This window comes from Rhinichthys klamathensis, unplaced genomic scaffold, assembly GCF_029890125.1.
Source record: "Rhinichthys klamathensis goyatoka isolate OS25496 unplaced genomic scaffold, OSU_Roscu_1.1 h1tg000291l_1, whole genome shotgun sequence".
In the NCBI taxonomy this organism is placed as follows: domain Eukaryota; kingdom Metazoa; phylum Chordata; class Actinopteri; order Cypriniformes; family Leuciscidae; genus Rhinichthys; species Rhinichthys klamathensis.
The window spans coordinates 297,782-320,506 of record NW_026606810.1 but is presented as its reverse complement, the minus strand read 5'-3'; the positions used below and the strand labels follow the sequence as shown (position 1 = coordinate 320,506).

General features: G+C 36.8%; 1 protein-coding gene across 19 annotated transcripts in view; it reads left to right on the top strand.

Annotated features, from left to right (window-relative positions):
- Positions 1 to 22,132, top strand: part of nfasca (neurofascin homolog (chicken) a) — a 92,793-nt gene extending 70,661 nt beyond the window's left edge. For 12 of the 19 annotated variants that reach the window (XM_056269863.1, XM_056269861.1, XM_056269862.1 and 9 more), the window contains 13 exons: positions 65 to 135; positions 221 to 443; positions 547 to 662; positions 783 to 993; positions 1,110 to 1,229; positions 1,672 to 1,845; positions 2,107 to 2,136; positions 6,004 to 6,285; positions 8,283 to 8,402; positions 11,671 to 11,820; positions 14,126 to 14,254; positions 14,857 to 14,926; positions 21,028 to 22,132. In XM_056269863.1, coding sequence (XP_056125838.1) covers positions 65 to 135; positions 221 to 443; positions 547 to 662; positions 783 to 993; positions 1,110 to 1,229; positions 1,672 to 1,845; positions 2,107 to 2,136; positions 6,004 to 6,285; positions 8,283 to 8,402; positions 11,671 to 11,820; positions 14,126 to 14,254; positions 14,857 to 14,926; positions 21,028 to 21,256 — 1,925 coding nt within the window. In that variant the 3' untranslated portion in view covers positions 21,257 to 22,132. Of the gene's footprint in view, positions 1 to 64; positions 136 to 220; positions 444 to 546; positions 663 to 782; positions 994 to 1,109; positions 1,230 to 1,671; positions 1,846 to 2,106; positions 2,137 to 6,003; positions 6,286 to 8,282; positions 8,403 to 11,670; positions 11,821 to 14,125; positions 14,255 to 14,856; positions 14,927 to 15,035; positions 15,288 to 21,027 lie in introns of those variants that run through there. The other 7 variants (XM_056269878.1, XM_056269877.1, XM_056269876.1 and 4 more) reach the window with 4 other exon arrangements.
- Positions 22,133 to 22,725: the final 593 nt, after the last annotated feature.

The following is a 22,725-nucleotide window of genomic DNA, read 5'->3' as shown; positions in this document are numbered from 1 at the left end:
ACCCATAAAAGTTTGGCAAAATTATAAGTTGAGACATTTACTGACATATAATGATTTGTTTTAGCTCCTGATGTTATCCCTGGTGGTCTTAAAGGCTGGGGAAACAAGAAGAATAACATGGAGATCACATGGCAGGTAAATGGACTGGGTTTATTGTAATACCTTGAAAAAGCAGACAGATGTGACTGTTAGTGAGCTAATGTATCTGTACATGTCACAGGCCCTTCAGAACACAGAAAGGAATGGGCCAAACCTGCGATATGTGGTCTCCTGGAGAAGGAAAGACACAGAGGAGGAGTGGTTTAACATAACTACAACCAGAGCAAAGCACATTATCCATAATACAGACACCTATGTCCCATACGAGATCAAAATACAGGCCATTAATGACTTTGGACACAGCCCAGAGTCAAACGTAGTCATCGGTTACACTGGGGAAGACAGTAAGGACTAACATTTCATATTTAATGACACTTTTATAGTCATTCACAGATAGTGGTGCATCTTTGTTGGTCTATTTTGTACTAATACTATTTTTCCCATCAGAACCGTCCGCTGCACCAACAGAACTCAAGGTGTCGAAGATCAACAGCACCAAAGTTAATGTTCACTGGGTGCCTGTGGACCCCAGCACTGTGAACGGAGAGTTTAAAGAGTACAAGGTGTCTGCCCACACATCTGCTTGACACAAAAACATACAGGATGTCCTACATTAACCATGCATTTGCACTTACTGAATGTGCTAACGTGGCTCATTCACATCTCTTTTATTATATTCTCAGTTGTACTACTGGCGGGAGGCCAGCCTCATCAAAGGCCTGAAAGTAAATAAGACAAAGTTGCATAAAGGTTTCTTCACCACTGCCGAACATCCCTCTGGCATCCTGACAGAGCTTTTTCCATTCAGCAAATATAAGATATACATGGTGGTGGCTAATAGAGAGTATGAGGGACCACAAAGTAACACTGTGGAGTTTTACACCAAGGAGGGAGGTAGGATTCACCATGCTCTGCTTTTAGTGGTGTAGCATTATCCATGACGAAGCATCAAATATGTGATGTTTGTAACAAAAAGCAGAATACTGATGGCTTTCATATTCCTTTCATAGAGCCAGGAGCGCCAAAGTACTTTAGGATTCAGAGGCACACAGACGTGGTTCACCTGAAGTGGGACAAGCCACTGGAGCCGAACGGTATCCTGATTGGATACACACTCCAATACCACACAGGTGAGCTCACCTTGCACCAAAGGAAGCCTCAAAAATGAGTGAATAAACATTCAGAGAGCAAAGAGTTTCATGCCTAGTTTATCTTAAAAGGTTAGTTCTCCCAAAAAAGTAATTCTGTCATTAATTACTCACCCTCATGTCGTTCCAAACCCGTAAGACCTTTATTCATCTTCAGAACACAAATAGTGAAAGTGATAATAACATTGCAGTCTATGGGGGGTCAGAAAGCTCTCGTATTTCATCAAAAATATCTTAATTTGTGTTCCAAAGATGAACGAAGGTCTTTTGGGTTTGGAACGACATGAGGGTGAGTAATTAATAGTCATTTTGGATGATCTAACCCTTTAAGGCTGGAATGCACTGCACAACTTTTGCCCAGATGTTTGTTATAATTTTTTCAAAAAGCGCATTTGTTCAATCTATTCTATTTGTTCTGCTCTAGTGAACGGGACGCAGGCGGGAGAGAGGAAGGTCCAGAGTTTTCTACCCAATGTTACGGAGTACGTCATGAATCTGCCTCACCGCTTAACACGGTTCAAGTTCTACCTAGCAGCTCGCACACAGGTCGGCGCAGGAGAAGTGTACGCCGTGGAGTCGCCACATTTCGCGAATGAAGGTCAGCAAGGAAGTCGTGTCGCTTTGTCGTGTCACTGAGCTGTTAGTGAATCTGAGAGCAGAATCATTGGGTGTTCTTGTCTGTGCTCCACCCTGTCGTTCTTTTTCCTTCTAATAATACTTTTCTGTCTCATTGTTTCCTGATGCTTTGTGGTGTCTTTAACTCGATCTGTTTCTCTCTTAACTGCTCGATTTCTTCTTTGTCTTCTTTGACTTGCTCTCACCTCTTCTCCTCCTGTCTTTCCTGTGGTGTTGACTGAAGGCACCCCAGATACTGACTCTACAGTTGTAGGTAATGGGGGAATGGACTGTCTGCCTGCCCGTCTATCTCTTGCCCTGCAATCTGTCTCTGCTTCAGCCTCTGTCTGCCTTTCCCTCAAATACTGTCTATCTACTTTTTAAAAATATGACAGTGCAGCTGAGTGCTTAGACTCACAACCACAGTTGAGATTGCTAGCCAAACACAGATACTCTCTTAAACAGTTTTACCAACACTAGGAAGTTATACATATGTTTAATTAAAGGTGAAGTGGGTAAGTTGAGAAAAATCAGCACCAAAATGGAATTGCAATCTTTGTTTCTTTTCTTTTTTTGAGGGGCCTGCCAGGATCACTTTTTATAAAGATTATATATATATTAAAAAAAAAATCTTAATCAGTAATTTGTTTTTCAGTAAAGACATGATCAAATTGTATCAACAAAGCAAATTGCATAAGATATAACTTTTTCAGAAGTTTATTGAATTTTATTTGAATGAGAATCGGGATGCATGATTAATTGAAATAAAACTAAAATTATGTTATGGATTAGTGCGATTATCAAATTGCAAAGGCTGCAATTTAATGAAATGAATATGCACTGCCTGTTTCAGAGTGAAGCGCGGCAGTGTTCAAATGTCAGACTAAAAGTTCAATAGTTTAACATTTAGAAATAATTTAAGAATCGGTATTAGAATTGTAATTTTACTCTTGTACTGTAAAATAAAATGATATTATTTTTCCTAAATACTCAAAATCACAAGAATATTACAAAAGATTCACAATAATAATAACTATTAAAAAATGAGTATTTGAAATTTATTTGAAAAGTTATTTTTTTTTTGCTTTGTGCCTCAAGTGCAGGAGTTGCACACTTCACCTTTAACTGTTAAATTTCCCTTGATGAAAAACACAGCTCAACTGCACTGTCTATTAATGCCTGTCCCGATCCGTCTAATTGTCCGTCTGCCTTCATCCATCTCACTGTGTGCTTTCAGGGATGGGCTACACTCTTGCACTTTTGTGAAGTCACTGAATCTGCTCTCAGTGTAGATGATTTAGGTTGTATCTCTTTATGCTGCTGGTAAAATGCTTCTAAGTGCCACAGAAATAAGGTTAAAGTCATGTGTGGCTCTGATGTAATTTTTGATTGACCCCCTAATCCCTGATGGCACTTCGCTACTTTAGCCTTGACATCACTTCCTACCACATGCCTTGCTTGGCATATCCCAGCATGCTCTTCTCATCATTTTGGTTTAAAATCTACCCAGAAGCCAGAATGAAGCACTTTGTTGTTCTAGTTTGGGAAACAGAGACCTCTAGTGGTGATACTTTGATACAGTCATTGTGTTAGGGAAAGGGAAATTAATATTCAAGTGATGTTTTTGAAGACATTTATGAAGAGAACGCTGTAATAGAAGCTAATCACAATGGCAAGCCAATTTTGTTTGTGTAGTTGATACCAATTTCTCTAACAATTGTCACTGTAGAAACAGATAACCTGACGACTAGTTAAATGCTTTGGGAGAAAATTGTATCCATTGACCATGCACTTTGTGTTGATAGTACTGAAATATCAATTTTCTCTTTCTCTGGTGGAAATACAGGGCAAATTGTCATGAATACTGAATATAATGTGGTATTCGAGGATAGCAGTCATTCAAAAAACCTATTGCATTGTACCTGTTGAACCATTAGCCATTTTTCTTTATTAAATCATATTTGCAGATTTAGCACGTGTGTTGTAGACAGTCAGAGAGGGAAACATCGTGTTTTTTATTTATGTAAATGAATACTTTCCTGTGCCAATTGCTCTTTCAAAGTGGATGCAAATGATGAAAAATGATGATGAATACCCCAGAATGTCAAATCTATCAGTATTTTCCTAGTTAATTAATGCTGTGAACATGCAAGACTAAGCTCTACAAAACAGCCTGCATAGTTTAAATGCAGTTATGTTAATATATGGATGAGGTGCATCTGCTTATAGAACAGTGTTAATGGAGTGATGATGTTTGGCTGTGAATCCATCCATGATGAAAATGGCAGAATAGTAAATAAGTGTTTTAGTAAAGCAATTATGGTCTGTTTTCTAGTGTGTCTAAATGTCAAGCAATGATACACGAAAGTCAGAATTAGATAAGACAAAGCGGCAGGTAGTGAGTGTCGTGCTGCTGAATCAATAAAAAGAATAAATGTTAAATCAGCTCGCCATTAGTCCGTTGCTTTTGCAATGCACGTCACCGCTTCTGCTTGTGCCACCTTTATTTCTCTTTTACTGAGCATTTCTTTATATTGTGTCAGACGGAGACATACAGGTAAGAGTGCACTGAATTGTTGGCTGATTGGCTGTGTTGATCTGAAACCACACCCCTGTGCAAAAGATTCACATCCATTAGCATGTCTTGGTCTGGCGAATCTTAATGTCACCAAGCACTCCGGGGCTCTCTGACATGGCTTTACCTTCCCAGCATAGTACGGATTGCTCTTACTTTTTAGTTGAGTTTGGAAACTGCTTATAGTTGTTTGTTATGGAGTTGGTGATTGGTACTCAAATAATCATTGTTTCCAAGGTAAAAGCTTCAATAAGCAAAGATGTACAATAATTCATATTTTTTCATTATGAATTACTATCTACCACGGGAATGATTCTATCCACTGTGCGTTCTAATTGATTTCCACACATCTTCTCTCAACGGGATAGTTCACCCAAAAATGGAAATGATGTCATCATTTACTCGCCCTCAAGTTGTTCTGTATGAGTTTCTTTCTTCTGCTGAACACAAAAGAAGATATTTTGAAGCATGTCGGTACCCAAACAGTTGAAGGGGCCCATTGACTTCCATAGTATTTATTTTCCATAGTATGGGAGTCAATGGGGCATTGGGGCCCATCAACTGTGTGGTTACCCATATTCTTTAAAATGTCTTTTTTTGTGATGACAGAATTTTCATTTTTGGGTGAAATGTACATTTAATGTGCTGACAGCACTGCAAGTTAATAAGTATAAGTCTTAGCAGATATGATTTTATATTTCATAGTTTCAAAATGCCAAGATCTGAGAACACTGCAGCATTTTGCAGTTGTCCCTATAGTATTGCACAGCTTTAGCACAGAGGTTTGTAGTGACCCTATATTTCCCCTTGGTGGTGCACAACAATCAATTTTTAGATACCCTCTGTGCAACCTCTGCAGTATTTTTCGGCGGCATGACGTGCCAACATTCATGCTCACAAATATCACAAAGTTGTTGCACCATTTCTGTATATGTACTACAAGCTAATATTTGAGAATGTACTACACAAGCTAAACAATCAATGTAAGCATTACAAAATAATGGTGTCTTAAAGATGCTAATATTCTTGGCAATATGCATGGTATTTAGATGTCTGCCATGACCAAAATATTTTTATACTGGCTATTTTCAGAATAGCATACTATTATGCCACATACACTATTTTCACTGGAATACCTAGATCTAGTAATTCTTAGATATGTTTGTACATACTGTTAACACTACCGTGTAAACGTTTGGGGATGGTAAGTTTTTTCAAATGTTTTTGAAAAAGTCGCTTATGCTTGCCACGGCTACATTTCTTTGACCAAAATACGTGAGTGTGTGTGAGTGTGTGTCAGTGTGTGTGTCACAGAGTTCAAATTACAGTAGATAATAATAATAGCAGGTAGAATACAATAGATCATACTGAATGCAGTAAGAAGCAGTATGCCAGTATTCCATTCGGAACATAGCCTCTGTTTCACAAAAATTGTTTTGGAAAAGGGAATTGTGGAAATTCCATTTGATTAACTCATTCTTGTTTGTCTTTTCTCACATCTCTTTGTCTTTCTTGTGCTGAACCCTGGGACCTCCACATAACGTCTCTCTCTGTTCTTCCTCTCAGCCGTTAACTTTACAGATGCCTTGATGTTCGAAACTCCTCCTCCTCCCCCTCCCCTCTCCACTGATCCAATCCCAGCAATACTTACCCCAGAACCAGCCACACCAGCCCCTACAACTGCTGCTCCGCCCAAACCTACTACCACTTCCACCACTACTACCACTACAACAACTACTACTACAACCACAACTACTACAACTACTACCACCACCACTACAACAGCTTCCACCACACTTCTTCCTGTTCGGCCCATGTCTCCTAAAACAGTGGATTGGAAAATGCTGGGTATCTGATAATGACACAGTGTGCATTGGAAAAGCCCACAGTACAGACAAAGTAGATGAAATTAGTGTGTCCTCTTGTTTAGATGACATTTATTATGTATGTTTGACTCAGTTAGCAGACCATTTAGGACAGGGGCATGATTGATGTTCACCCTGTGCTCTCACAGACACACAACACTCAGATTACTCAGAATTAGTATTGACATTTGCTTTACAAATAGTCTAGTTGCATTAGAAAATTAAATGCATGATGTTGATCACTAAGCTATGAGATATTTAGTAAAATCATATCACACGTATTAGCAAACGTTTTCTAGCTACGGTATTCAGCTGTTTTAAAGACCCCATGAAAGTTTTCTTTGCTGTGTGAGGTATTAAGTGACAGTAATTTACAGAAAATTTAGGTGGGATATAGCTATATTTATTTATTTAGATAAAGGCCTGATATACTCAAGGCAAAGTTCTTTTTCATTCTGCACTCAGGGGTAAAAAGTTTGAAATGGCTGAGCAACGATATACAGTTTTGAACCTTCTGACGCCACCCACGCTGCTGGAAGCGGTGTTTAGATAAATATTCAAATATGTGCCTCTGTAAGGTGTGGGTGAAGGGATGAGGCGAAAACACACAGTCTATAAAAAACACAAAACGCTGCCACTAAACCAAGAATAAACCAGATCGAAGTGACAGAACCCTGACAGCTGCGCGCTACAACGGAAAACACAACAAAAAATTACGGTAAAAAAAAAAAAAAAAAAAAAAGTTATATATAGTGCTTTATAGAATACAGATTGCTTCAAAGCAGCTTATAATAAACTGAAGAAACTGCAAAAGTGTTTCAGAGTTCTTCTGTTTCAGGAATCAGAATTTCGATTATAATTAAAACGTCAATTCCAACTAAAGCAGCTCTCCGGTGAAGGAATGAATGAGAAGGTGGAACCCTAGAACACACTATTATCAGTATTATGCCATCTCCATGAACCAACCGAAGGTCAAAGTTGTTTACCAGACGGTGTAAACTTTTCCAGAAAGTTTTGAACAGTTGAAACAAACTCAAAACGATTTTCTTCGAAATAACACCTGTGAAAAAAACCTATACCAAAATGTATTTAAAATACATTTATTTCATAATAAGCATGATTAAGCTTTATTTGGAGCACTTCTTTATTGTACAATGCACATTTCTTAATATTAAGCCTAAAATGTGTTTAATATCACTATTAGTAAGGATAGGATGACCACTGTATAATGCAAGACATTTAAAGTGTACCTAAAGCACACTTGCAATAGTTCCACATTAGCACAATCAAATATACTTAAGTATATCTTTAGTTGGACCTCAGCAATATTTCCGGATAACTAAAATACATTTAGTACAAAATTAGTTGTTCCAGTTAATAGATTTTTTTAAGTATATCAGTTTAGTATACCAAAAGTACAATTGTAGGGTATTTATATTACCTTTTTTTTTGGTATATTTGTAGTATACTTAGCATAAAATAAATGTATTTCAAATGCATTTTGGTATATTTATTTTTCACTATAGGGACGTACCAACAGTTCATTCTCCAATTTCCCTTGAAGTATATCGGGGCCTTAAGTGTTATTCCGTATGTGGTACTTTACGCATCGCTACTCTATTGATAATTGGAAGTCCAAGTTTTGCTAATGTGATTGCGCCGTAAGAGGGAATTCTACAAACATTTGTACAGGATGTACAATGTACAGGATGATAACCATATGTTTAGTCCGTTTTCTCAGAGGATCTAGAAAGTCTGTACACTTTAAATGTGTATATATACTGTATCTGCTAAATGTTTTGTCAACTATACTTGCATATACAGTAGATGACCTCAAAGCTAAGTAATCAACATGAACAAAAAGATACAAGAAGTCTAATTTAGGTTTCATGGGGTCTTTAAGATTAAGCATATGTAACCTAACCAGTGTCTGTATCTGACAATATCTAAGTGTACTCCTCTCCTACCTGTTCTGCATAGCCCCGAATGTAAAGATCTGGAATCTGACCGTGGATGCTAACAATGACTATGCTAACGTCAGCTGGAAGCACAACTTCTCCGTTGACAGCAGCAAGTTTGTGCTAGAGTACACACTGGACAGTAAGAGCCAGATACACCTACCGAGAGCTTATAAAGGGAACGCTAGATTTTATTGAGCCTACTGGTGACCCAAATCATCTTCTTATAATGTTTAATTGGGCCTCATTTTATGGCGAATTTACAGAACGTCGCAATAAACATTACAGGGAGCTCAGGTTTATTTGAAAGGGAGGTATTGTAAATGTTATTTGAATTGTTCAACATTTATGATATCTTTCTTGCTGTGAATCTCTGTAATGTTCTTTTCCCACAGTACTTATAGCTTGTTAACTTCAAATGTGTTTTAACACCGAACTGAAGCAGTCCTCCAACATGTTACTGAATAATATCATGTCTGCAATACTGCATCCTGCTTTGTGTCATCAGCAGTCATGCATGTTCCCTTTAGAAAGCTCTTTTTCTCTCTGGTGGCTAAGAACAGGGAGAGATTTGACTAAATCTATGAGGGGGAGAGATGCCCTGAGACTTAAAAAGAGACAACCAAGACCTGTTTATTTGACTCTAATTGGGCCACAGAGAGTTTTGGTCAGTAAACTGGTGACTTTGAGGCACCCTACAGTCCACTCTTATTATCACTGCAATATTTTAGCAGTTATGTCTTTTTTACCAGTAAATATTTATATATTTTTAAATTAGGTGTAAAGTTATTTGATTTATGCTTCAATAAAAGGAAAAAATTGTCAATATAGTAAGAAAAAAAATCTGTTCAATATAGTATACTTTATTATAATTTTATCATTTATATTATATTATTAATTAATTTTTAATATTAATGATTAATTATTTCATTTTTTTAGATATTTTTACTGAAAACGTTTACTGAAAACGTTTACTGAAAACCAAGACAAATATTTTTTTCTTTTTTTTATTCAGTGCCTAGACTCTCTTGAGCCGTTTTAATTTTCAGTTTTTTTAATTACGCAGGTGAATGTAAATTAAAAAAAAACATGATTTCTTCACACTACATCACTGTTCTGTTGTGCCTGTGCATGTTTAAGCCGGAAAGAGACATGCAATACGTAACTAGTGTTTGACTAGTGTATATTCCTCTACAAAAGTCTCTCTCTCTCACTCATTTTCTTGCTCTCTCTCTCGCTTGCTCTTTCGTCCTTGAGCTATCTGTTTGCCTCATCAGATGTGATTGCTCATTCCACCCTTACCTCAACTATTGGCTTCCCAGCAGCGCTTGTTGTCTGGCTGCCCAAAACTGCTTGGCTTATTGTTCATATTGGCCACCATTGCCCCATCCCATGATTATGCCAGCAAGCCTGCCATATCTGATTGATGCCCCTTCGGCCTCTTTGTTTTTATTCTTTGGTGGAAAGGTTTCAGAGATGAGGTTAATGTTTCCAACCTAAGGTCTCCTCAAGGGGAGAGTCAGAGTAACATATTTAACCTTGAAACATGTTGTGCAGTACGTGCTGGTGCAATACCCCACCCAGCAGGTGTAAATGTAATTGAAGCAAACTGGGTTTCATCCAAGAGGTGCATCACAGCTTTGGACTCATTTTTTACACCAAGGAATACTTCATTATTATGGGATTAAATTACACCAGGACCAAAGCACACACATTCTCCAAAAGTGCTTCCCATGTAGACTCACCATACCATTATATAACACTCCCTCTTCTTTCTTCCTCTTTCTCATCATCTCACCATGTCCTGTCAAGATTGTGGCAGCTGCATGCAGTCAGTGTGAGGCATGGTGTCTGATGATGTCTTAAAGTCTAAGACGAGCTGTAGCAGCTTCTCAGCCCATATGAGATGTTTTGTTGATCTCAAAGCAGGACATCGTGACATTGAAGAGTTATCAGCCAATTTTGTGCATGTAATATGGGAATAAATATAATTTAAATCCACGTAGCTTCTTTTACAGAGGTAGGGAATAACTTGCCTTTGAAAGACAATCGGCACCTTTATCAAGCTATTGAAGAACTAGATAAACATTTGAAGGAAATATGAGTTCTTGCAAGGCTACATGATATAGTACCACATACCTTCTCTTATCTATTGGTATTGGTCAATATTGGATATTTAATTGTCCATTCTGAATTTTCTATTTTTACAATTAGATTACATTTATCATCATCTAATGCTATTTTGATTTTTAAAAACACTCATTTAAATGTTAAATGTCATCTTTAGCATTATCTCAGAATAAATATTTATTTTTCATACTGAAATACTGTATACAGTTTTATTGTCGGCCATTTATAGATTATTGGCCATAACATAATTAAAAATAATTATTTTCATATTGTTATTAGTCAGAATTGTTAACTGTATCCCTAGTGTAAATTCAAATTATTTTACTTTACTTAAATTCAATTCTGTTTCAGAGTTGTTTTGCTGTTTTTTTGCAGCTTTTCATGGTTAAATATATGCAAGTTGGCCAGTCAAAATTCAGCATGTACTGTTTCTACAAAACATAGTTTTACATTAATTGCAGAGCAAACCCTAACCAGAATGTTGGTGTAATACACACAGCTTTGCAAGCATTGAAATGAAAAATAAAGCTACAAAACAAATGTCTAAAAGCTTTTTCTTTTTTATTATGGATGAATAGATGGGAATTGTCTCAAATGGATAAGTACTTTCTTTCCAGCTAGTAGCTCTTGCACCTCCAGGTCTGCACTTTCAGACACTATAATTTAATTTTGCTATGCAGATATGATCCAATGGCTGCTTGCTTTAAAGGCTGTTGTATATGGCCACATTTTGGATATGCAGGGTTTTGCATCAAACTCATGCCAACCCATGAGTTACACAGTGCCTGATGGTTCCTTATGAACATCGTGGAACCTCATTGGAACATCACATCCACCTCTTGACAATTCCATTGGGATTTGTCCCTCCACTTCTCAGCTTCCTCAGTGATGAGATGGTCTATATAGATAATTGAGACAAGGTGCACCTCCCTCCACTCTAGACCGGAGTTCATTATAGCAATCCAGTGTGAGATATTAAATAGCAACTTCACATCAAAGCTTTTAACAGGCATCACTAAAGCAAATTATGCCCCTAATACACCAGTGCCAGACTTTGATGTGTGCTGAGCCAAGATATTCCAGTATTTTTGCTCCCAGCATGCTTAAAATATTATTTGTATACATTCTCTCTTAAGAGTGGAAGGGATGCAGCACATTTCCTCAGTTAACGAACATGACCTGCTATCTTGTGGAAGAGGCCAGTGTTGTGTGCTTAGTTTTGGCCATTAATCTTGATAGGCTCGGTTTTATGGACACCTCTCTTGTGTCTCTCCTTGAAGGTAATGGGTCGATGAAAAGCATACAAGTAAACCAGCAGCCTTTCATTAAGCTGGCTGGGCTGGTGGCCGGGGCCAAGTATCGGTTGCGGGTGTATTCCCATGAGCACCACTCCATCAGCAGCGACTTTGTCACGTTCGAGACAGGCAGAGGTGAGGGGTAGCCAAGACACAAGGGAGGAAGAAGAGAGGCTTCAACATGTTACCTTCTGAAGTAGATAAAACTACAACAAACTGTATTTTGTCATGTTTACCAATGGGTCACTGTAACTGGTAACTTGTAGAGCACAAGAAGGGCATGGGTAAAGTGGGTAAAGGGCACGGCGCAAGCGCACTAAGAATCCACTTTTGCTAGTTTAACGACAGGAAAAATGGTCGGTGCGCCCAGCGCATGGTATAAAAGGGTTGTCTCTATTCTATTAATGAGTAATGGGTGTGTTTTTTTTGGGCGTAACGTGCAATAAACCAATCAGAGTCTCATCTCCCATTTCCTTTAAAAGCCAGTTGTGCTCGCGCCATGGTGGATTCGCTATATATGGCGGAATTTGCAAGTGGAAAAACTGAACGCTTCTCTAGCAAGGAAACAGATCTGCTCGTGCGCAAGGTTAAAGCGCGCGAGCAGACCATCTACGGGACAAAGTGTATGCGCGTCGTGGACCCGCCTATAGCCGCATATTACTAACGCGCTCTTTAAATAACAAAAAAATATTGCGCCATTGACTTTAGACCAGGTTTCAGTTGGTCAATGGCTCAGTAATTTCAGTTGCCTCAAAATAGCAACGCGCCAACAATGCGCCTGAACACACCTCGTTTTCAGACCAGCACGCCCATGGGCGCAAATGCATTTGCTATTTAAACAACGTGGCGCAGAACGTGAAAATGATAACTGCGTCAGGCTGAAACTAGTAAAAATGAACTTGCGTCGCGCCTGGCGCCGCATTGCTCCAGATGTGTTAGGGCCCTAAATGTTATCAACATAGTTAATGCTCGGTAAGTCATTTTGTGAGTTTATCTTTGCAGATTATTTTTCGAAGCTTCAGAAGCACTAGCAAACGTATGTGCCTCAGGTGGTGTGAGCGAGACGAAATCTCTCTGCATTTTCTGTAGGAGCAAGCTCAATAATATATTGATCATCATGATGATAAGGATCCTTGAGCCGTGTAAATACTTTAGGTGGGATGTTTGCTCCATGTTTTTCGGATATAGAAGATTGAGCTCATAATAATCCATCAGCTTTATTGTTTGTTCCTCTCACTGTTAGATCCCTCTGTGGTTTTCCACACAAAAAATGGCACTATTATCAAGCCATTTTAGGTGTTTTTTTTATATATTTATTATATTATATTAATTATAGCACTCTCTATTAATGCCCTTGGTTTTAAAAGGAAGTGTTCGAGAAGCACATACCGTAAGATGTATAGGGTACGCTATAGTTCAAAAGTTTGGGGTCAGAATGATTTTTTTTTTAGAGAGAGAATTTAATCATTTCATTCCGGAAAGAGGAATAATATTGATCAAAAGTGACATTAAAGATATTTATAATGTTACAAGACATGTCTATTTCAAATAAATGCTGCTCTTTTGTACTTTGTATTCATTAAAAAATCATGAAAAATTATGGTTTCCACAAAAATATTAAGCATTACTGTTTTCAACATTGATAATTATAATACATGTTTCTTGAGCACCAAATCAGCAATTAGAATGATTTCTGAAGGATCATGTGACTCTGATGCTGAAAATTCAGCTTTGCCATCACAAAAATAAATAATAAAAATATTTAATATATATTAAAATAGAAAACGGATAATTTTAATTGTATTAATACGTCACAATAATACAATCTTTACTGTATTTTTGATCAAATAAGTGCAGCATTGGAAATCTTACCCCAACCCCCAAACCTTTGAACGGTAGTGTATATCGAAAAACCTTTCAATAGAGAACAGGAAAAACACATGCAGTTAGTCCACCCTCTAGAATCACTCTCTAAAATGTTCCACAAGATGCAGATTTTAAAAAGAGGGTTTTTTGAAAAGGAGAGTATTTGATGATGTGGTTAAACCAAGCTCCTGGCTTTACTGGGTTTCCGTTTTCATCAGATAACTCTTTATGGAGAGCGCCCTGTGCTCTGATGTTATTATCAGGATGGGTAATTCAAATCCAGATCCACTCACCGCTAATGTGTTTTTGATAAAGAATGGCTGTCAACTGACTCCTACCATGTTGCTGAAAGTCAGTGAGATTTATTAGGGTCTCCATTTGGTGTTACTGTGTTCAGTTTTTCTCCTGACTCGATAAATCATACAGGAAGAGAACAATGTTCTTAATGTGTAAGATGATCTGTGAGAGTTGATTTCTGCCATTCTTGCTAATGGGTATAATGTTACGAAACTTAAACATTTTATTCTGTACCTCTTTTTCTTCTGCCCTCCTCTGTGTGTTTGCTTGTTAACAGCCTACATGGAGCAGGAAGACATCGCTACTCAGGGCTGGTTCATTGGGCTGATGTGTGCCGTCGCTTTATTGGTTCTCATTCTGCTCATTGTTTGTTTCATCAAGAGGAGTCGTGGAGGAAAATACCCAGGTAAAATCCAGCATATACACAACACACTTGTGATCACTTTCCATAAACCATTGTAATATATTAAACCAGGGTTTGCTGGTGGGTGGGTAGGTTATTTATTTATTTTATTTTATTTTGGATGATGATCAAAAACTCAAAATAGAACCATCCAATATTTATGCTGTTGTAGTTTTTGTAAACTAAGTGCATTTCTGTTAACATTAATTACATTTAACCACAATATAAGTATATGCTACATGGTAACACTTTACAATAAAGTTTCATTAGTTAGGGTTAAGTACTTTAGCTAACATGAACTAGATTAACAATAATTCTACAGCATTTATTAATCTTAGTTCATGTTAATTTCAATGTTTACTAATACATTATTAAAATCAAAAGCTCTATTTGTTTACATTAGTTAATGCAATGTGAACTAACATGAAGGTCTGTATTTTTATTAACTAATATTAACAGATTAGTAAATACTGTAACAAATGGTACTGCTCATTGTTAGTTCATGTCAATGTCAACAAATGAAACCTTATTGTAAAGTGTTACCTGCTATGTAAATGATCTATCTACTGTTGGTTTTAATGTACTGCTGTTTTTGTTTTTATCAGTGAGAGAGAAGAAAGACCTCCCCTTAGATCCTGTTGACCATAAAGACCAAGATGGATCATTTGACTATCAGTAAGTTTTCACTTTCTATCACTTTTTCCATAAATAAAAACATCTATTCAGGTTCTGCTATTTATAATGTTGAACCTGTTGATGAAACACTTTGTTTTACATGTTACAGGTCCTGAACATAGCTCTCACCCTGCAGAGGGGGAAATGTCTCTCATTTTAAACAAATATAACAACTAACCACTTAAACCCAACAAATACTAAATAACATTATTACATAAACACCCCCAGAACATTTGTTAATGAGGCTTTTGCTTTACTTAAACAGAAAATAAGCTCGCTGATGTGTAATGTGTCTGTTCACTGACCAGCAGCTGAAAACCAATGCACCAGATTCACAGGAAACTGTGGTTGCCATGAAGTTCTCTCTAGTGTGCTTTTGTATCACCATCCACACCAACATACTATAAATGAGTCCTTCCTGTACAGTTCTACCTCTACTCTCTAAACCACACAGATCTCATAACTTCACACCCTGCAATCCCATCGTGGCAGGAAAAAAATCAGTGTGCTACTCTGAAGAGGAGTTCACACTGCCCCAACAGACACCAACATCCAACTGTACTTTAGTATTATTTATATATCTATTTACCATTATTTTTTATTTTATTTTTTCATTTCTATTTACCTTTATTTCAGTTTTAGAACTGAATTTTATTTCAGTTAATTGCTTAAAATGTATATTTATTTGATTTCAGCAGCATTTTAATTAATGAAAACTATTTAACTATTTAATCGTTTTAGATTTTGTTTGGATCAGCTGGCATTTAAGGCGGTGTGAACCCTTAACAAACAAACAAACATTTTTCTATCTGTCATGCTTAGTTTGTTTTGAAGGTTTTGTTGTATAAGCCTACATCTGTCAAGTTGGTGTGGTGTGGATATTACAACCTGGGTACAGAGAGTAAAGGGAAGTGTCAGTGAGGGTCTCAGGCAACACATTAAATGTCTGAAGAACTAATATCTCAAGCTCGATAAGCTAATAATTGTCATGTTACTTATGCAGTGTTGGGAAAGTACTGTATAGCAAGCAACACTTCAAACTTAACATTTTTCATTTGGATAACAATATAAATAGCTCTAACATTGTAGTTAGCTACTTTTTGTTAGTGATTTTTAACTTTTGTTAGCTCCTTTTCGAAAAAAGTAGCTTGATTAGCTTAGCAAGCTAAACATAGCTTCTCCAACACTGCACCAAAGCTGAATACAGACATATCTGTAGACGTGTACCATGGATTAATAGGTTGATTCAGTGTAATCCTCTAAACCACTAAGTGAAAGACATGTTCCAACATTTTGGGCTATATCATTTTTAATAAAAACCACTCGCGTCTCAGCAGTTTCATGACTAACAGCTAGTTACGTGATATTAAATGGTTTGCCTTTTCTCAAAGCTAATTCTTTTTAAGGAGATCAGAGACCAGCGATCTAACTGATTAGCTTAGTGATGCTAAGATCTAAGTTATGCTAAGCCTTACGCAGCGGCAGTACTAACTTCTCTCTCCATCTAACGTGTGAATGATCAACCCTTTTCTTCCCCCTCCTCTTTCAAATTGGCGGCTGGGTTGTTAAGGAACGAGAACAGGTATTTGGTTTCAGCACATCATCTCAGCCTGAGCATGTCATTGGTTAGCCTACATGTGGATGGCAGAACAGGGACTAAAGCTGCTGTCTGATCAGTGTTTGAGCTCTTCAAAGGTGTTAAATTCCTTGGTCCCTCTATTTTGGACGTAATCCAGCAATTTTTTGAAAGTTAATACACCGTGTCCTAACCAAACACAATGTGATAAAGCAACTAGTGCTAAAAGCCAGCTGCTAGCAGCTTAGTTTTTCAGCTAGGTGCGGCTAGTGACAGGATGTTTTTGGATTGGCTGTGATTCTGACTTAATAACTCACAATTGCTAGTTTATATCTCAAAATTCTGAGAAAAAGGTATTTCTAAAACTAGAATTTTATAAAAATAGACTTTAATATTTATAAACTCAAGTTTATATCTCGCAATCCTGACTTTTTGCTCAGGATTGTTTTATTTATTTATTTATTTTCTTTATTCGGGACAGTGCACATTTATGAACAATCTTAACATTTCTGTACAGACTGTAAATGAGCCAGGTTATAGCATAAATGCTAATTTTCGCACTTTCTGACTTTATAACTCACAATTGCAAGTTTATATCTCACAGTTCTGAGACAAAAGTCAGATTGCGAGATAAACTCGAGTTTATAAATATTAAACACTAGTTTTATTAACTCACAATTCTGAGATTTTTTTTTGAAGAATTGTGAGATACAAACTCGCAATTGCAAGAAACATTTTCATAATTCTGAGATAAAAAGTTGCAATTACCTTTTTTTTTCTTTTTTTTCTTCTCCATGCTGGAAACTAGCTTCCATATCTTGCGGCATTTTCGCTTTTAAAGGACAGCAAACTTGTCACATTGTGCCTGGTTAGGACACGTCACCTTGCACCACTTACAACAGTGCACTTATTGAATGCTTCATATAAAGCTGTTCATCTCAGAGAGTGAATTGGAATATGTATTAAAAGCTTTGGCCTGAAATAAAATGTCAAGTACTGAAGCATTTTATTCCCTCTTAAAATAATTTAGTCTCTTTATTATAAAAATAATAATCACGATTCATTGGTTTTTATTGTAAAGTTTTTACAAGTAAAGTTTTAAACCGTAAGTTTTGAAGTAAATATTTTAAAAGCCAGTACTGCAATATCAAGGTTAAATTAATTTGTCAGAAGGGAACCAAGGTACTTTCTTCAATATTTTAACACCCTTGAAATGTCGTTCAGTGGAAAGCGCAGTACACAAAATTCAGTGACAGGGTGACCATGATCAGATGCACAGAAACATGCATGAAACATGAAAATGATTCTGCTTTGTTCAGAGGGAACTCGGTTTAATGTAAATTTGCATGCAAGGCTAGCAAAATGTATGATTTTTCAGTTCATTGAGCCTATTCCGAATTTATAATGCATTTCCTACAGTCTGAGAGGAGAGTCTGCTGGAGATCAGAGACCTTGGGTTTTGTCAGTAATCTGCATTCAGTGGGATGCCACATCTAGAAAATGAATCAAAAGCTAACAACAGATTATTTGCTGAAGGCTGTTTATAATTATTATGTTCACTGCATCGTTTTCTTTTTCCTCTTATTTTTCTTTTTAAGTGCCTCTTTGATGACACAAATGTTTTGTTTTATTCATTATTTTTTTCTCTCTTAATCATTTTTTATTCTTGGGTGTTTTCCATCCTGTTGGTCCAATGAAGGTCTCTTGAAAAGGAAAGGTATGGAAAGAGCTGCACTAATTTCACCTGCATTTGGACCTTGGTCATGAACTAAAGCATTTCTTGCCTTGTGTTTTTGATTTTAATCGATTAATACATGTCCTTCTCCTTTAGTATTGATAAATGAACGAAAGCATTAGACGCGTAATGTTTTTTATACTAACTCATATTCTTCCATGATTTTCCTGTCATTCTATCATAATTCATGATTTTGTGTCCCAGTTAATTTTTTTTTTACTTTATTTATTGGGCTTTCAATTGAATATGTTAATTTAGTGCACTTAAAAATGTTGCAAAATACAGAAACATTTTATTTACGGCCAAAAATATAGAGATATATTATGTTATTAATTTGATTAATCTCCATGTCATGTAATTCATTGACTAATAGTCCTATTTATTTGTTTATTAATCCATTAGTTTTCTACATATTCTTCAAATTCCTGATTCATGCCAAATTTTTCACATATTCTGTCTAAAGTGATGTACAATGTGAAATTTGGGTTCTTTTTCCCACTCTTGGAGGTGAAAAGCTGGTGAAACTGTGAGTGTGAGGGCTGATCGATTAAATCAAAAACCCATTCTCATTATTCCCTGAACTCTTGCTGGTGCAGAGAGAGTGTTTGGTTGGGAAAAGCAAGATATCCTGAATGCGCCTTATTGAATCTAAAGATAAATAACTAAACGACCATGATTTTCCAGTTGTCACGCTGCATGCACAGAACCGTGTCATCTGGTAATATCATACTACTTAAAAAAAAAATTATGAATCATCAATGCTTCTTTTTTATAGAGAGGATATATGCTGTTGGTAAAAGCATTTTTATGACCTATGAAAATGGATAGTATCATGGAGCCTGGTTGTAAAACATGTTTTGTGTGGGGACAAAGTAGTTTATTTACAATATTTCGATTTAACAGCCCATCTGTAAAACAGTTTACAACAAGGTCCATGGATATTACATGAGATTAAAGATGGACCTCTGTGCTAAGTTAATGTTTTTTAAGATCTGATTGGTGTTTCTTTGTTGTTGTCTGTTTTCCTGGTGCATCTCGGTTGATGTAGGTCTCAGCTCTTAATGCATGACACTATTACCCCCCAGCAGAGGTCTGTTTTAATATATGAGTTGCATGTGTTTAGGCATGCACAGGACAGGGGATAAAAGATCTACCTGTGATAATGTAGTGCAATGAATCATTTATAGCCATGACATCATTTATACAAGAATACAGAGAGCTGAGAGTTTGTCTTTGTCTAGTAATACATATGTGGTTATTTTACCTTGAGAGTTTTCGTTTCTCCTTGAGGTTTCTCAAAAGTGAGATGCTAAATGTTTTTTTTTTCTCAGCGTGATCTAGTTGGAATCATTTTTACATAGAAGAAAAAGCCAAACCATAAAATATTCTAATAGGGATGCACCGATATGAAAATTTTGGCTGATACAGATAACCGATAATTCTTTATATTTGAAAGCCGATAACCGATATATTGGCCAATATTTTTATATAATTTCTGAGAGCCTGATTACAAAAACAAAAGTCTCACCATTAAAAGCCAAGCACAAAATTATAATGTTCTCATTACAATTTTATGTAGTCTATATGACTTATGCTGTGCATGTTGCACTTAACTGTATTTTCCTTTTATGAAGTGATTCCAATCATATTTCAAGCAATTCAAAGCCATCATGGCGAACAGTGCACATCTGAAGTGTCTCAGCTGAAGGAAAAATACATTATTTATCTGCTTTAATATATTGGCCAAATTTTCTTATTAGGCAGATAACGATAACATCAAAAAAGAACATGTATGGGCCGATACCGATATGGTGACCGTTATATCGTGCATCCCTATATTCTAATAATCAAGCAGTCAGATTTAGTTGCCACATATCTGGGAAACAGGATTTTGAGGTTTAAATATTCCTTGCTGCGTTTCTTCTTTATTCAGATGGCCAAAAGCATCAAAAACCTTGAGGGAATTTCAAAACTCCTGAGTTCTTGGTTCACAGCCCCCATTATTGACAGCGTTTACAGCAATGATTTTTATTTTGCTCAGATCTGCGGTCATTGTTGAGCCAATCATCTGCGCAGTAAATGCCATGTGATGGGATGAATATAATACATAAATATGTGTAAATATTTAGGTATTTATAATATAGAGAGAGATATATAATACTGATCAAAAGTTTGGGGTCAGTAAAAAGAAGTAACTTTTATTCATCAAGGACACATCAAACGGGTCAAAAGGGACAGTAAAGACATTTATAATTTTACTATTTACAATTTTTTGTCTTTTTGTTGTTTGATTTACATTAAAATGCAGACAGCAGAGCAGCAGGAATATTAGGCTGTTGTCACTTTAAGAGCTGCACGGATCCATTTAGACTGTGTTACACAAGCGTTTTATTTCAGATTTCAGTTTTGCTTTAGCAAGTATTTCATTATTTTACCCAGAGAAAAACGTTGGATTATGCAACAGACATTATACAGCTTACTGCAGTTGTATAAAACATCGGTTTGTTATATCTGCCTTTTTCATGCTATAGGCGATACGCCGATGATTGTAAATTGATCAAAAAAATCGGCCAATACATCAGTGCATCTCTAAATGGAAGGATTTGTGAGTTGCTTGTATTTATTTGATCTTAATACAGGCCTACTTTTGAATGGTTGCCTATGGAAAAATATGCAACACGCCAAATGGTGTAGTTATGATATCAACCAGCAGGGCTAACAGGTCTATGCTAACCAGCCGAACCGTCATCCCTTGTTATGTTCTAACTCTTCTTTTCTTTCTTCCTACAGCAGTGACGAAGACAACAAGCCATTGCAGGGCAGCCAAACATCCCTGGACGGGAACGTAAAAGAGAGCGATGACAGTCTTGTGGACTATGGTGAAGGAGGGGACGGCCAGTTCAACGAGGACGGCTCCTTCATTGGCCAGTACACAGTTAAGAAGGACAAAGAGGAGACTGAAGGAAACGAGAGCTCAGAAGCCACGTCACCCGTCAATGCCATCTACTCTCTGGCATAGCAATCCGAAAGGGGCACGGCGCCCCCAGCAGGTCGGAGGGTGCCACTACACGCATAAAAATAAATATATATATATATATATATACACAGAGAGAATTACCAGTATTCACATACAACGCACTGGAGTGCATGATCCTTCTGAGCAAGGGATGGGGAGCCAGCCGGTGTTCGGAAACCTTCGTTTGAGGTGTCCCCATGCTCCACACAGACTTTAGTGTGCCTTTAGGGCGACGGGGCGGACTTTCAAGCTTTTCGTGTGGCTTACGCTCTTCTTTTTTTATTTTGGAAATCTTTAATTGCCCCTTCCTCCTCCTATTGTAGCTAGCATCAAAGAAACGGAGATACAAGCACCAGACCTGTGACATATCAACTGTGTGTCGACTCAACTGCAGAACGTCGGCAAATACGTTTATCATATTGATATTTCTGCAGTGAATGATCCTTTTTTTTTCACCGCAGATAGATGCGTCCAAAAACATGAAATCTGTATACAGTGCTGGCACGGTTCGCTGTGCTTTATAAAACTATGCACTATGTATTATCATTATCGTGCTTTTGGGTTAATATTGGACGTTAGAATCTCATGTTTCCTTTTTTTATGTGGATTTTTGCAAAGAAAAAAAACATCTAGTCCTGGCTATATTCTTATATACGCCACTGGACTGATCTTGCTTTCATTTGCTGTTGCTCGGTTAATATATTTTCACTGGCTGCAACTATAAAATGCCACCAATATTTATAGGCAGAGGTTAGATGGCATCACATGTAAATGAAGAAAAAACATTATTTTGAAGCATGGTAGTATTTTAGTGCAAAGGACAATGGAGAGGTTGTAATACGAAGAGTTAAATACACAATGATATATTCTTTTTTTTTTTTTTACAAGACTTGCTTTATATAGTCCTCAAAAGAGAATAATGATGATGAAATTGATCACATTTGTTTTTCATTCTTTTTTTAATAAGCTTGGTGATGAGTTTGGTGCCTGAATAAGTTTATTCAAGGAGTCTAAAAGAAATTTGGGGTGCATCAATACATCAGAGGCTTGTCGTTTGAGGATTTCTCGAAATGAATAAGTCAACATAGACATAGGCAGTGAGTACAGTAAAGAGAAGTGTACATATTGTTTGGGGTTGATCCAGTGTTTGTTCGCGGCTGAAACACTGCCCTGAAGACATGCCACTGTAATTCTAGTGCCACTCGCGGTGGTTAGTTTCTTTCTCTGTGCTCTCACACTACTACCATTCATTTATATTCTGCACTATTATGTACTTACAGTAGGGTTCAAAAGTCTGAGGCCACATTGAAAATCACCTGGAAATGAACAACATTTTAAGATTTTGAAAAATGTAAACTAAAAATGTATGTAGTTAAAGTCAACATGAAATCAAAATTCATATTTTGAATGGAATATAGCAGTGTTTATTATAAATGATTTATCTGTGCACAATTTTTTAAGTCATGTGCCTT